Source organism: Vigna unguiculata, chromosome 6 (assembly GCF_037176805.1).
Source record: "Vigna unguiculata cultivar grain cowpea cultivar isolate G323 ecotype 2 chromosome 6, ASM3717680v1, whole genome shotgun sequence".
Classification (NCBI taxonomy): domain Eukaryota; kingdom Viridiplantae; phylum Streptophyta; class Magnoliopsida; order Fabales; family Fabaceae; genus Vigna; species Vigna unguiculata.
Genome location: NC_140797.1, coordinates 48,485,966 through 48,502,919, shown reverse-complemented (window position 1 = coordinate 48,502,919; position 16,954 = coordinate 48,485,966). Strand labels below are relative to the sequence as shown.

General features: G+C 32.0%; 2 protein-coding genes across 2 annotated transcripts; one reads left to right on the top strand and one right to left on the bottom strand.

The window, feature by feature from the left end:
* The first annotated feature begins 12,295 nt into the window (after positions 1–12,295).
* LOC114186636 (uncharacterized) lies at positions 12,296–13,811 on the top strand. The gene has a single exon (XM_028074599.2). The coding sequence runs from the start codon at positions 12,454–12,456 to the stop codon at positions 13,636–13,638; it is 1,185 nt and encodes a 394-aa protein (XP_027930400.1). The 5' UTR covers positions 12,296–12,453; the 3' UTR covers positions 13,639–13,811.
* Positions 13,812–14,716: 905 nt separating this feature from the next.
* On the bottom strand, positions 14,717–16,686 carry NAP57 (NAP57 homolog). The gene has a single exon (XM_028076493.2). It carries the CDS (start codon positions 16,639–16,641, stop codon positions 14,923–14,925), a length of 1,719 nt encoding a protein of 572 aa, XP_027932294.1. The 5' UTR covers positions 16,642–16,686; the 3' UTR covers positions 14,717–14,922.
* Between the last annotated feature and the right edge of the window lie 268 nt (positions 16,687–16,954).

Here is a 16,954-nt window from a genome sequence, read left to right as displayed (position 1 = left end):
CCGTAAATGAAACTTAATATATAAGTTATTAATTGGAATAGTATAATATCACTAAGATATTACATGTTATATATCACATTTACAATGTTACTACTTTATTTACTATTTAACGAGTAAATTAAGGTTTGTGATTTCTTCTCCCACACATTTCATTGTATTTGTTATGCTTTAAATACAAATTTTGTAAAATGATTATTATTTCAAAATGTTGACTTTTGATAGAGTTTTTTTTTTTTTTTACAGAGTAGTGTGCTATTTAGTGAATTCTCAATTTCTTTGCGTAAAGATTTCATTTTTAACCAAATAAAAGAAAAGATTAATTACTTTAAAAATTTGTCCTTTTATATTAAGACTTCGTTTTGGTTGGAAGATTATTTTGTAAATAAGAGGATGCATAGCAGGCAGAAAAAGTTGATTGGAAGAGTTAGAATGAAAGAAATAAGACTAAAATAGAAGTCTTTTGGTGACACCCAAAGAAGATGAGTGAATAGTGAAGCATTCCTTAGGACACTTGCTTCTCTTTTCTTCTTTCTCTTTTTCCTTTTCCTTTTTTGTTTTGTTCTAACACACAAATTTAATGACCCTAAGGAATTTTTTATTACTCTTATTACCTTCAAACAAATGTCACAGATCTGAAAAAAGAAAAACAAAACGACCTGTACCTGTTAAAATTAAATAATATAAAGTTCTTTTGCGTTGTTCGGAAAATAAAATGTATAAAAATTTTAATTGTATGTAAAATTTCAGAAATTAAAATCATATTTAAATTAATTATATATATATTTATAATTTATTTTTAATTATTTTTCTACGACTTTTAATTTTTAAATTTAAATTTCCTCTGTAATTTGAAACATCTCTTGTTCGGTACACTCTTTATAGAAAGTTACCCAGGATCCTAAATAATGATGTTTTAACATTTTATTTATACTTTGATTACGGTTGAATTGAACAATATTAACTCCCATAGATTGTTGGATTTATATTTAATTTAATACATGTGTGAAACAAATAAAATAGTTCCCTCCCTTAATTTCTCAATAAATATAAGTTAATATGTAAAATATTTCGTATTAAATATAAACATTACTTTTTTTACTCTAGTTGTATCCCAGATAAATATAAATATTCTTCATGTTTGGTAGTAAATAAATATATTAATTTTTAATATGTTTTATTTTTTTCATTCAAATTTAAGAAACAAATGAAAAGTAAAACAAAATTGTATTTTTTTTTTTTAAATTATATTTTCACTCTCATATTTTGTAAGACCCTAGAAAATGGCGTTTTAAAAGTGATAGTGGTTTAAAAATAGTGAGACTCAAATATTTTAATATTAAAAGGTTGTAGTATAAATAGAATTGTTATAAACGAGTTTCATTATTTTAAAACACACCATCTCTCTAGAAACCACTTTTCTAGAGTTCTCTGACTTCTCTCTAGAGGTTCTGTCTCTCTGGTCGTCTGATTGAAGAACCGAGACCGTAGGATTGATCCTCTCGGCGAGCTCTTCAAATTGGACCGATCAGTTTCTCCGTTCGCGTAAGTTGAGTTTTCGCTCTTTATTTTAGTCTTTTTCTGTTGTCTGTTGCATGCAGGCCCTCTTCCGCTTGTATGCGACGTTTTAATCATCAGTTTGAGTCTCTGTTGATCAGTGATCATAACGGTATGTCCTGATCGTTCTTGTGATGTTTCTATGTGTAGATAGAGCATCCTGTGGAGTTAGAGGTGTTGACGTTTGTAAGGCGTTGACGTTTATAAAGTTGTCTAAACAGGATAACAGGTAAGGGAAGCTAACTGTTTTACTTTAATTTCGTATAGAAATCATTCTGATGACTTTGAATTGCATTATTGATTGTTGTATGAGTGCTTGAACTGTGTAATTGAGTGTATGCTTGGATTTGTTGGAAAAAACTCACACACACTAGAAGAATATGCAATGTAACTCATTGTGTTGTTTTTCATTGATGGAGAATGCGCTATTATATAGCCAATTACAAACCAAATAATAACAAACCAAACTAAATCTTTATCTAATAATCTTATCTAATACCCCATATTATCAAACTAAATCTTATATATTCTAACTAACTAAAATAACAACTAACTTAAATCTAATTAACCAAATATAAAATACCCTATCACTTTGCTAAATAAAAACAACTCTATAATCTAAAATATAATCTAAATATCATCTAACAAAATTAAAGATTATCTAACAAGATTAAAGATTATCCAACAAAACTCCCCCATAATCTTAAATCTTTTTCTTCTCTCGTCCCAAACAATCTTCTATCTCCATAGCCGACTTGCTTTTCTCTTTGACCGACTTGATCTTCTCTTTATCCGACTTGATCTTCTCTTTGACCGACTTCATCTTAACCTTGGCTGACTTACCCTTTGTTGGGTTCTTTGTGATCTTTGTGGCCGCCTTGCCATTAACCGGAATCCTCTGAATAGACCGAGCTCTCTTTAAGAGATCGGAAAATTTCCACGCCTTCTTCACACCAAACTTATCATCCATTCCAAGTCGCCACTTCTCATCTTGCACCTCCAGTACAACTCTCAGATCCTTCTCGACACGCAACTGCTCTTGCAAACTTAACACTTCTTGTTCGTCTTCTTCAAGATCCGAGTTGTCCACACTCCACGACCTATCCGAGCTATCTGCACGTCTTGACCACCTCTCCATGCAACTGGACTGATTTATGACATTCAACCTTCTTGCCGACTTCTCCACTTGTTTGTGCTCATCCCTCGAGCTACATCCCATCATCAACAACACTGCTTCTTCTTTAACTTCTTCGGCAAGATTAGTTGTCTCTTCTATTTCTGATCGCACTACTTTAATTTTCTTACTTGTATCTTTCTCCACCATGTCGTTTTGAACAGATCCCATGTTGCCTTCACTGTCCACATGTTTCAAACACCTTTTTTGCAGGATACTCAACTCCAATTTGTACATCCGGTTTTTCTCCTTTTTTACCCGTGCTGCTAGCCGACCGTGCTTGTCCTTCAAGTACAATACTTGGTTCTTTATCATAATTGAGTTTCCTTTCTCCACTATCTGACCTATGCTCAAAATATTACTCTTCAGCTCAGGAACATAGTAGACATCTCTGATTTCTCCAACCCGTCCATCCTTCTGCATGTGCCGGATTGTTCCACGCCCTTTTATCACCATCTTGGAATCATCTCCACATGACACTAATCCGGCCTCTACCTTGGTGAGTTCGCTGAAGAAACTCTCATCTCCACACATGTGATTGCTCGCTCCAGTGTCCAGATACCAAACCGAGTTTAAACAACCCGGACTAAGCTCGTCACCTAATCTCCTTTCCTTCACATGGCTTGAACTCCACTCAGCTTCCGATTTACCACTCTTGAGTTCGTCATCTGAGTTTTGCATCATCATTAAAATCCCTATCTCTTCCTCGTCGTCTTCCTCTGTGAGAAGATTTTTCTCCTTTTTTTCCGATTGACAATATTTTGCTATATGACCAATCTTGCCACAGTTGTAGCAATATGCCGATCTGCATTCTCTTGCGTAATGGCCGTACTTGCCACACCTAAAGCATTCCACTTCTGACTTAGACCAATCTCCTTGGCCCCTTTCTTGACCACGACCATGCCAATTCTGTTGCCTAGTCTGATCTGTGCTCTCTTCAACATTATCTCGGTCACATCCACCTCGACCTTGTCTACCTCGACCTTGGCCACCTCGTCCTCTTCCACCTCGTCCTCTGCCTCCAGGACCTCGGCTCTGAGTATTCCGAGTTTCATCCAAATCAAGTTGCGCTTTTAGTGCTTGATCACGTGGTTCGTGCTTCTTCCCTCTCCTTTGTTCATGGGCCTCTAATGACCCGGCAAGTTCTTCCACAGAGAGAACTGACAGGTTCTTTGACTCCTCGATGGCGCATACAATGCTCTCAAAATCATCTGTCAGTGATCTCAAGATTTTCTCCACAACCCGGCTTGCCGGCATTGGCTCTCCATTCCTGCCGAGTTGGTTGGCCACCTTCTCTACCCGAGTTATGTACTCGGCTACCTGCTCTTTATCTTCCATCTTCAGCCCTTCAAACTCTCCTCTGAGAGCTTGAAGTCGGATTTGTCTGACCCGATCGTTCCCTCTGTATGCAACCTCCAGAATATCCCATGCTTCCTTTGAAGATGCAACGTTTGCAATCTTCTCAAAGCCTGACTCGTCCACAGCGTTGTACAAAAAATACAAAGCCGACTTGTCTTTCACTCGCGTCTTCTTCAACGCAGCAATCTGGGCCACTGTCTGATTTGCATCCTCCGCGGGTTCTTCGTATCCGCTCTCCACTATATCCCAAATGTCTTGGGATCCCATAAGGGTCTTCATCTGCAGACACCAATTATCATAATTGGTTTTCTTCGTCAATTGCGGCACCGTCATACCGTTCACAACTTTTGCCATCTCTCCTCTTTTTTTTCTCCCAAAGCACTCAAGCGCACACTTTTTTTTCACTCTCTCTCTCTCTCTCTCTCTCTCTCTCTCTCTCTCTCTCTCTTTTCACTCGGTACTCAGAGCATAAAGCTCTGATACCACTTTGTTGGAAAAAACTCACACACACTAGAAGAATATGCAATGTAACTCATTGTGTTGTTTTTCATTGATGGAGAATGCGCTATTATATAGCCAATTACAAACCAAATAATAACAAACCAAACTAAATCTTTATCTAATAATCTTATCTAATACCCCATATTATCAAACTAAATCTTATATATTCTAACTAACTAAAATAACAACTAACTTAAATCTAATTAACCAAATATAAAATACCCTATCACTTTGCTAAATAAAAACAACTCTATAATCTAAAATATAATCTAAATATCATCTAACAAAATTAAAGATTATCTAACAAGATTAAAGATTATCCAACAGGATTGTGCTAGATTTCTTTACTGTTGCATGTGAGAACAGATTGGGAATCTGGTATTTTCGCCTAAGCGAGCAGCTCTCGCCTGAGCGAAAACACCAGAAACTCATCCCCTGTTTCTGCGCGAGATCTCGCCTAGGCGAGCTAGTCTCGCTTGAGCGAGAGTCACTCTCGTCTAAGCGAGACAACTTAGCCTGAGCGAGAATTCGCCCAGAGTTTGGGTTGTTCTCTGTTTCGAGCCTCGCTTAGGCGAGAATGACTCGCCTAAGCGAGAGAGCCTTTTTCGCCTGGGCGAGACCTTCTAGCTTGGGCGAGAATCTCTGCAACTGAGTGTTATTTCTCTGTTTCTAATGGATGAAGCTATGTTTGAATGTTAAAATAGGAACTTAGTTATGATATGCATGAATTGTTATGACTGGTAATATGTGCGGTGAAATTGCATGAAGTTGGAATATGAGAAGAAGTGGTTGAGCTAGGATTTCAAGGGAAATTCTAAGAGGAATGTTTTAGTGTATGTAAGGACATAAGGACTCAGTTTTGGTTGGTATCCTGACGCTCCTAGTAACCATTAAGACTCATGTAGAGTATGATGGATTACGTCGGGGGGAGTAGCAGGAGGTCCTGGTCTATGGACCCGATCCGCCATAGAGGTGATGGGACTTACCCTGGGGAGTGGTTGGGTGATAACCCCTTGTGTCCAAACTCTGCAGAGTTTGGGAACCATCGCAGGTGCAGGCCACCAAGAGATCCGATGTCGCTTACATAATCCGGATATTGAGTCTAGAGTCATGTAAATGTGTTGTGGTGGTCTATATGATTCTGGTGATAATGAGAAAGATTGCGTGGTTTCTGTTTATAATTGAACTGCATGATTCCTTAATCAGATTAGCTTACCCTTGCTTTTTGTGTTGCTGTCTTGTGTTGTATGTTTCCTTTTGCGATGATCACCTATTCGGTGGGAGCAGATGTGGTTGCAGTGTCAAAGGCACTTCTGGAGGATGAAGAGCCATCGTGTTAGTGTAAAAGAGGAGGTTTCCAGTGGGAGCTTTAGCAGCGGTCAGTAGTACAGAGTTTATTAGTTTAGTTTAAGTGTATAAGTGATATATTTTTATAGTCATACCTTTTGTAAGACTGTATTAATATATTGAGTACACTGGATTATCTGTTTTGGAACTATGATGAAACTCCCTATTTTTATTAGTTTTAAGCTGCTGAAATTGGGATGTTACATATTTTATTTATTTCTTGATTGATTCTTTTAAAAGAAAAATATTGATATTTTAATTAACGTTAAAGAATAAATAATAAGAAAAAAAATAAAAGTAAAAGTATATTTTTCCTTTCCAAAATTAGTTATGTCTCATCTATCTCCATAATAACTTGATTATTTCCTTTCATTCTCTTTTACATCAATATGGTCATGTTTTGTAGAGTGTGATAAATATGAATATTATTATAAAAGTCAAATGAATAATTTAATTTAATTTTTATTTTTGGATGATATTATTTAATTAATTTAAGTAACTCAAATATTTAAAATATTACAATTTTATAACAAAATTTATTTCGTAACTATACTTTAAAGTATAAATATATTGGAAAAAAATAATTATTAATTTGAAGAATGTGTTCTTTTAAAAAATATATTTTATTTTAAAAAATTAATTAATAAATATTCAAAAATTTTAACGGTATAATTTAATATAATTTAGTTAAAATAAATATATTTATTTATTTATTTAATTTAAAGAATATATAAAATTTTAAATAAATATAAATATAAATTCATATATATATATATATATATATATATATATATATATATATATAGTTATTGACTAAATGAGTTAGATGAATGTTGTTAAATCCGTACAGAGTGTTATATTTTATTTAATTTTAATTACGTTACTTGTAAATTTAGTACTTAACATCTTGAGAAATCTCCTTTTAGAAGTTTAACCCGTGATTTGTCTTTATAAGTAATTCAAACCAGTGTAATTAAAACATATCCCACTAAGACAAACGTCATCAAAATTGAATGTAAAAATCTAAAAGACTAATCTCAATAGAAAGATTATTAAGAATTTAAATGTAAAGTCTCATAAGTAAGAAAAAAAAAAACTTATGAAAGAAAAAAAATGTAAAAACTCATTAATAATAGACCGATAACAATGTATAATCATTTATACAGATTAACTTTTATAAGTTATTAAATTAATTAAATAATATCATATTTAACAGTAAATTATATATAAATTATTCATTAAATTTTTATAATAGTATTCATATTTATCAAACAATACCAAACTGATTAATACTATAAAAGAGAATAAAAGGAAAGCAATCAACCTGTATTAAAGAGAGATGAAAGAGAAATAGTTTTGAAAAATACAATTTCTTTACATTTTTCATTTTTTTCTCAAATTTTAATGAAAAAATAAAAATAATTAAAATGTAATATACCAGGGCATATACCCTTGCCACGTATAGTATTATTTTAATAAATCTAAATTTCATTTATTTGATTTTACTATTTTTTTTTTATATTTGAGTCTGCCTTTATAATTCTTCTAATATATACATTACTTTTTAAATTTTATTCCTTAACAAATAATATTTTTTAAAATTAATATAATCATCATACAATTTTTATTGTTATATTTTAAAAATTTATTTATTTTTAAATTAAAATAATTATTAATAACAAAATAAAAATTAGAAAATAAACAAAAAATATTTTTTATTTATTAGCAATACAGTTTTATTTATTAAAATTATATTATTATTATTATTATTATTATTATTATTATTATTATTATTATTAGAAACAGTAAACACACTTCCTAATGTATATATATATTAACATTTTTCCATATACAACAAAATAAACTTTGAAGGTATTATATTTTCATATTTTTATAATACATTATATACAAATGATATATTCTTTTAATATACACATTACTTATTCGATTTTACTCTATTAAATAATCTTTTTTTAAAATTAAAATAATTATCTTACTAATTTTATTGTTAGATTTGAAAATAAATAAAATATATTTTCTGTTATTTTTAAATTATATTTACTCTTGATAATACATACACTTTCATTTACTATAAACAAAATATATAATAAATCAAAACGTTATCTTTTAAATAAATTTTAAGATGTATTGATCGTTCACATGTATAATATATATAAATTTGAATTTAAAAATTCAATAAAAATTAATAACTGTATAATTAATATTAATTGTTGTGTCGAAACTATTAAAATATTTTAACTATTATAATTATTTTTTCAATCAACGCAATGCAATGTTTAATTGATAAAAAGTTAATTAATATAAGTTAAAATAATTAAAGAAATTATGTGTACTGCATATTAAATTATATAATTATTATCATTAATAATATTAAAAATATGTATATGATACATAATATATAGTACATAATAGATATACATAATATGTTATTTGTGTTGAAATGTAAATTTTCCACAAATGTGTATATATTAATAATTAATGATTTCATATTGATATATTGAATAATATTTAATAATTCAACAATGAGTATTAAATGATTAATTAATATATGATATATTAAGAAGGTAATTAATGTTTAGTTTTTAAAAAATGTAATTAAATATAATTAATAAAAGAAAAAATTAATCATACACATTGATTTTAATAATTGCTAACATTAATAGTAATGAAAATATAGTTAATGTTAATTGATTATTACAACAATTGTTTTCATTAAATATAAATAATAATTCTCCAATTCATAAATATAAATTGCAATTAAAAAATGTAATTAAATTTAATTAATTATACAAATTACTTTGCATAACTCCTAATATGACTACTAACCTTAACAAAGACTTCAATAGTATATTTATAAACTCTTGTACTATGTCTCTATCTAAACAATTTTTTTTGATCTAGAAAAATTGTTGAGATCTGCATGTAGTATTAGGCTTGCACTAAATTTTGAATGATAAAATTTTATACCGACGATGTTTAATATTAAAATAATCAAATTTCATTATTTTTAAATTATTATTAATTTAAAAATGTTATTTTTTAGTCTTTACAATTTTTATATCTATAGTAATATATAAAGTGGATTCTCCTTTTTGTGTCCACTTTTTAAAATACCGATTTTATCTTTTAAATATAATAATTTATTAAATTTTTAAAAATTGACTGTTACTTTTATAAATTTTTTATAAAATCATATGTCTCTGCTTCTTCTCATCTTCTTTATTTATCAATGGTTATTCTTTTATTTGTTCTGATATATTTCACTTTATTTTTAATAAATATATATATATATATATATATATATATATATATTAACTTAATAACATTATAATATTATCACCTACTAATATAATATCATGTATATTTAAAAAATACATACACACATGCGTTATCGCGCCTGTGTTACACTAGTTAATATAATTAAAATAGGGTTAAATATATTTTTGTTTCTTAACTTTAACTAAAAATTAAAAGTATTTTTAAAAACTTTAATTTAATCCAATTCCTCAATTTTATAAATCTTTATAAATGTATAAATTTAATTATCTTAATTATGAATTAGTTATTTCAACCATTATTTGTTAGGTTTAATTGACGTTTCAAAATATTTATTTTAATATTAAAGTGTGAAAATGTGTCAAATATAAATAATTCCATTGTTATTATAAAATTCAAATATCATATTAACTTAATACATTTAATTATACATTTATATATTTCTAATATTGAAGTGAGACAAAAGTCGTAAAAGAGACTAATTTTAATTTTTAGTTCAAGATAAGATAAGATTAAAAATATATTTAATTAATTAAAATATTATATTTTTGTTAAAAAAGAATTTATATATTTTTAAAATTGATCGTAGAGCATACAAATGTTATCAAAAAGTTGAATAATATTTTAAGAAAAAATTGAAGACCTGCCAAAAGCTTCCACGTGTTAATGTTTCCAAAAAGTTTCTTCTATCTGGGGTATATATATATATATATATATATATTTTTTTTTTTTCTCTACCGATAAACAGCAAACATGCTTTTTATATTATTTTCTGCAAAAATCAATTTTGAGTTAACTTTTCATTAAGACAACCGTTGTAAATCACAACGTTGTTATATTTATTGGGATAAAAATAGAATAAAAAAAATTTAACGTTTCTTTGAAAAATAAACGTCATTTAATTAGACATATTTTATGTGTTAACTGATATTTATTACAGGATTATGGGAGGGAGCAATTTTATTTGATTTTAATTAAAAAACAAAATAACTTTTTAATCTAAACAAATGTTGTTCCATATTTTACTCAAATCACTGTTGTTTTAATTCAGCCAAATCAAAAGAAGTCAAAATGTTAAATAATAAAATATTATATTACTAAATTTATATATCTCACAAATCAAAACCAATTCAAAACAACATCAAATAAAAGTTAATTTAAACTGATATAATGTAACAATAAAAAAGTCCTTGTTTATTCTAATTAGGTGACCTACTAGCGTAACACAAGCGCTATCACGCCTGTGTGTATGCACTTTTTAAATATGTGTGATATTATATTAGTAGGTGATAATATTATAATGTTATTAAGTTAATATATAAATTAAAATTATATTTATTAAAAATAAAGTGAAATATATCAGAACAGATAAAAGAATAACCATTGATAAATAAAGAAGAAGAGAAGAAGCATAAACATCCGATTTTATAAAAAATTTGTAAAAGTAACTGTAAATTTTTAAAAATTTAATAAATTATTATATTTAAAAGATAAAATCGGTATTTTGAAAAGTGGACACGAAAAGGGGAATCCCCTTTATATATTGTTATAGATATACAAAAGAAAATGTCGATCAACAAATATTATAATATTATGAAGTAGATTAACTTAAGTGAACTTATAGAAACACCTAACAAAAAACAAAATAGTAAAATTGTAGCAAGATGAATTAAAATCAGTGTAATTTTCTATAACAATGGTTAATTCAATAAGATTACTGTAATAATTAATAATTAATTTGGTTGAGATCTGACTATTTTATGAGTGAAGTGACGGTAAACGTTATGAAAATGAAATCCAACTGTCTACCAAAACCTAAAACTCGGAATCACCAAACACAGAAGCAAACGTTGTTTTTTTTCGTTTATTATATATGTTTTTAGAACACACAAACACGTATTACTATATGTATAGAAGAAAAATTATTTAGACGATAACATCCAACTCATAAAATTTATCATTTATTTTGGCTAACGGAGAAAGATTTCTGTCATCTCATCAATAAATATTATTTAATATAATAGTTATTTTCTGAAAAATAAAAGTTTGACATTTTAATTCCATTTCGTATTTATTATAATATAAAGCAAGCATTTTCTGAAAGTTAAAGTTGGCCCACACACGAGTGGGGAACGTTAGCAAAGTAAATGCGTCACCTTAATGTTAATTGATAGTCAACTGTGTTAAATAAGATGTTTATTATAAAATTAAACCAACGTAAATGGTTTAATTATACTAATGCGCGCATCTCATTCTATCATATCGTTTTAAGTATTTTTTGCAAATTTTGTTTAATTAATAATATCTTATAATAGTTACATTTTCATTGTTTAGAATTAAAAATGATAATTTAATTATATGTAGCAGGTTGTAATAAAATTTTCTTATAAAACCTACCACATAAATAAAAGAATCCCACTAACAACACCCTGTTCTAAAAATTTTGTAATGGATGTGTTATACTTTCTCAATGTTTATTGATTCCCAAAAGGGGTGGTGCATTATTTAATATTGATTAAACAAGATGACGACTTTCGGCAAAAACAAATATATTAGAAATAATTTTAGCCATTTTTAATATACAAAAGAAAAACACTATTCAGTATACTATTTTGAATGTATTTTAATGTAAAATATTAAAAAATGGTCAATTTTACGATTCATTTAATAAATGTCTTTATTTTTATACATTTAGTTTTTTAAGTTTAAGTGAGATTTAAAATTAGTCATTTATCAAAATTTTTGATCAATTTAGTTATTCATTTTTATAAATACGTGGATTTAGTTATTTTAATCAAATTTTGTTTTTGTTAAATTTATTTGAAATTTCAATTGTGTTTTATAATAATATTTAAATTAGTATTTAAACTAAAATAGATCAAATTATATAAATAATTTAAATATTATCGTGAAATGTGTTTGAATTGTTAGATAAATAAGATGTGGATAAACAATTAAATCTATATATCGCTAAAAATGAAAGACTGGATTTATAAAAAAAATTAAGAAAAAAACTGTCATAGTGTAATTTTATTATTCAATGCAACTGCTACCAGTGGGATGTGAACACCTTTAAAGACAAAATTCTGTGGTATGGTTTGGAAGTCAAAGTTTGAGACTTGATGTCGTGATCATCATCATCTTCTTCTTCTTCATCATCAGTCCAAATTGTGATGCTGATTTGAGGCCTTCTTTCTTCCCGATCCAGCCCCTTCTATGAAATGGGTCTGCGTCATCTCACAAACTTGATGACGCCATTGCCAGAACTCTGTGCCTCACTATGTCATGTGAGGAAGTCCGAGCCTTGTTCATCAGATTGCAAGGTTTGCATCAGGATCTGCCTCACCAATCCCGAAAACCCTAATTATGATTCTCCTCCTGCGCCGCCGCCGCCACCGCCACCGCCACAACTTCCCCCTTTCAATCTATATAACGATGGCGCAGATGAATCAAGCAGCCACAGAATAGCCACCTATTTGTTCCTTGCTCTTGCTATTCTAACCGTTGCTTTCTTTGTCGTTTGTTGTCGCACCATCTATACCAGGTTCAGCTCGAGGAGGAGGGAATCATCGAGGCACCAGCCAGAGAACACCGGAGGCAATGATTTTGTTGATGAAGAGCATGGAGCTGTGGTGGATCACCCCATATGGTATATCCGCACCCTTGGCCTTCAGCAATCGATTATCAATGCCATCACAGTTTGTAGGTATAAGAAAGGAGAGGGCTTGATTGAAGGAACCGAGTGTGCGGTTTGCTTGAGTGAGTTTGAAGAGGATGAGAATCTCAGACTTTTGCCTAAATGCTATCATGCTTTTCATTTACCTTGTATTGATACCTGGCTTAGGTCTCATACCAATTGTCCCATATGCCGGGCTCCCATTGTTTCCGACCTTGCAACTGCTAGGTTGGACTCTAGTTTTCTTGATTCAAATTCCTCTGGACATACCCATGTGGAAATTTTGGAAAATAGTGCTCCTGGTTCTGAATTAGGGAATAGGGCAGAGGAAGAGAGCCAAATGGAGGCTGAAGATGGATTTAGGGTTTGTGAAACTGAAACCCCAGTTGAAGAGGTGCCAGACATTCTTCCTAGAAGATCTGTTTCTCTGGATTCCTTCTCTGTTGCAAATATCAATCGTGCTCTTGCAACAGTGGGATCTAATGCTAACTCAAAAAGAGTGCTTGGAAGCGTGGATGATGATGCTGTTTCTTCTTCTTCTTCAAAGGTGGGTTCTGGAAGCGATTTGGCAACAACTTCCAAAGGAAGCTCTTCTTTCAGGTTAACTAGGTATCTGCAGGGTGCTTCTAGTTCTTCAATGAAAAGGTCACAGTCCTACAATGGAAAGTACCTTCTGTCTTGGTACGGTCGCAATCAGAAGAAGCCAAATGCTCCTCTGAGAAGCTTTTAGTAACATTTGGACTGCTAGCTTTTGATAACTTCCCAACTAAAATGTACATGTAAGCTCTCTACAAGGTGAGATGAGAGCTTCAATTTTTAATTACTGCGTCAAGCAACTTATGTGATGCTCAAGTGTATGTAAATCTGTAAGTTGCAAATAAATACATTGCTGAATTTTGCTTAGACAGTTAGTTCTACGTATAGTGTCATCACATGAAACTGTGCTGATGGTAGTGTCATACAATGATACAGAGAAATAGAATAAAAGAGCTAACAAATCACTGAAATTCTGTGCTCCAAATCGTTACAGAAGGATAAATTGTTTATCTGCTGCTTTTTAAAATCTTCCTAACTTGCAATTGATGAAAAATGAATACAGGGTTTCATGGACTTGTGCGTAAAATTTTAAAGATAAATAAATTTTCCATATGAATTTGTAATGACTTGCTATAAAACTATTTTAGGTTTTGTTGAGTGAAACAGGATTTGGCAGAAGAAAAAAGAAAAAAGAAAAATGGTAGAGATTTTTTATATATTGTTTGGTTTAATTTGAAAGAAGAAAATAAAAAAACTAATAGAAACAAAATACCATCGGGTTGTCTTGGAGGGAGAAGAGATTCAAGATATCTCATCTCAAATGTATTAACAAAAGTACTAATCTTTACATTTTAAAATGTAAAATTAGAAAATATGAAAGATATAACTTTCAATCTTTTTCCACTCCTGTGAGAACAAAGAAGGATACTCCCTATCTCCATTAAAATCTCTCTCTTCTTTCCCTTTGCCCTTCAACTAATAATGAAACTAAATTGCAGAAGAAAAAACAACACCATTTTTGAAAAATATTAAACTGGAATTATTATATTAATTGACTTTTAAAATCAAAATTATTTATGAAGTAACCGAAGAACCGTTTTAATCTGCATTGCTAAAGAACCTAAAATGCTAATGTATACTGTCACCATGTTTCAGCTGGAAACAGGGCAAATTCGCTGCAGAATTCTCCATAAACATTTGTCTGAGATTATGTATATAGAAAAGCTACGCATATGAGCAGACAAACATGAGCCGGAGACATTGCTAACGGATTACGGATAAATTGTAGGTGATCTATTAAACGAAGATCATGCATACTACATGTTGCCATAAACACGGTTGATGGAAAAGTTAAGAGAAAAAGCATAAGAAAAACTACCAAAATGTTAACCAACAGTACACTAATTCAATGCGAAATTTTAAAAGATCAACAAAAATAGGCATTACATAGTAAACAAACACAAAAATATGGTTTCCTCTATTCTTCCTCGGCATCTTTGTTTTTCTTTTTCTTATGCTTCTTCTTTTCACTCTTATCAGCATTACCGTCATCCTCCTTTCCATTGCTAATTTCTGCAGCAGCAGCAGCAGCTTCTTTGTCTTTCTTTTTCTTCTTTTTCTTCTCAGACTTGTCTAACTCCGGCGAAGCGTCTTCAGCCTTATCCTTGTGCTTCTTCTTCTTCTCCGTTTTCTCCTCATCCGCAGAGGCTACTTCACTGCTATCCTTATCCTTCTTTTTCTTCTTCTTCTCTTTCTTGTCAACTTCAACCTCCACAGCCTCATCAGCTACCTTCTTCACCTCTTCTACATCCACTTTCGCCTTCTTGGCAGGGACCGAAACTGGGCTATCAGTGCTTTCATGTTTCTTCCTCTTCCGTCCTTCACCATCTGCATCCTTCTTGACCTTCTCATCCTCAGGTTCAGGCGCAGCAGCCATACCAGCAATCATACTATCCCCACCGGTGGGCAAAACAAGATTCCTAAGCCACTCCTGGGGAGTCTTCTCATTGGGCTTCCCATGCTTATCCAACTTCCCTTCAGAAATAAGCTTCTTCTTCATGGAAGCTCTAGGTCCCAAACCCCATTTCCTTGGATAAGTATCCCTATCCATGACAACCCTCTTGATCTTGGCCACAACCCCATGATCACAAGTGGCCATAACAGCAGTAGTCATCTCAGCAATCCCAAGAGCAATAGCCTCACCCTTGGTGGTCATAAGCACAACCTCCTCCCCAACATCAATATCATTCTCAAACCTAAGCAACCCAGGAATCATCAACTTAGCACCATAGCAAATGGCATTCACAGCAGAGTCCTTAACAACCAGCCTCTTATAGCTAGTCAAAAGAATCTCCAAGGGCATAACAGCCCTCCTCAAATAACTCTCATCCCTAAAATTATCATAAACCCACTGAGCATCCATGACATCATGCATGCTCACCATGTTATCCTTCTCCCCCATGATCCCAGAGCGAACCCTCCTAAGCTCTTGCATATGGCCACCCACGCCAAGAAGCAACCCCAAATGAACACACATAGTCCTAACATACGTCCCAGCCTCACAGGAAATCCAGAAAACAACTAAGTGCCTATCAGGGTCATACTCAAGGAGCTTACTTTCGTAGATGGTCCGGATGCGGAGCTGGCGTTTGACGGCGGAGATCAAGGGGGGACGCTGGAAGACGGCGCCGGTGAGGGTCTCGAGGGCGCGTCCAACCTTGGCGACGTCAGGGACGGCGGAGTGGAGGCGGGCGATACAGACGTATTCCTTGCCGGCACCCTGCTGGGACTTGACGAGGCGAGTGGCGCGGTCGATACAGACGATGAGGTTGCCGGTGACCTTGGGGTCGAGGGTACCGGAGTGGCCGGTCTTCTCGACGCGGAGGAGGCGCTTGATCCAGGCGACGACCTCATGGGAGGAAGGGTTGGCGGGCTTGTCGAGGTTGATGACGCCGTATTTGAGGTATTCGGGGAGGGGGCGTTTGAGGGGGGAGTAACCGGAGGGGATGGGGGTGTAGTGGCCGGTGCGGACGTTGAGGCGATCGTAGTTTTTGAGGAGGATGGGCCATTGAGAGGTGTCGATGGGGGGAGTGAAGCTCTGAGGCTTTATCATCAACCCCTCATCTTTACCTGCTTGCTCCTCTTCCTTCTTGCTGCTGCTGCGCTCCTTCTTCTTCTTGCTGTCTGACTGAGACATGGTGACGGTAGGGTTTTAGGACTGAGGCCAATGGAGGCCATCAAACTCAACCAGGGTTTTAATTAAAAGGACTCACCATCTCTGCTCCGCTGGGCCGGGCCACTCCACACACCAATCAAACGGGCATTGCTTCCTGCACCCCATCTTTTTTTTTGACACCTTGTACATATGTTGATAATACCATTTTACCCTTGATAGAAAATTAATAAAAACCTAAAATATACTTTATGCCCTAATTTGTTCTTCAATATTATGAATTGCGGGATATAAAATATATATTTTGAATTATATATAAACCTAAAGTTAAGTTTTA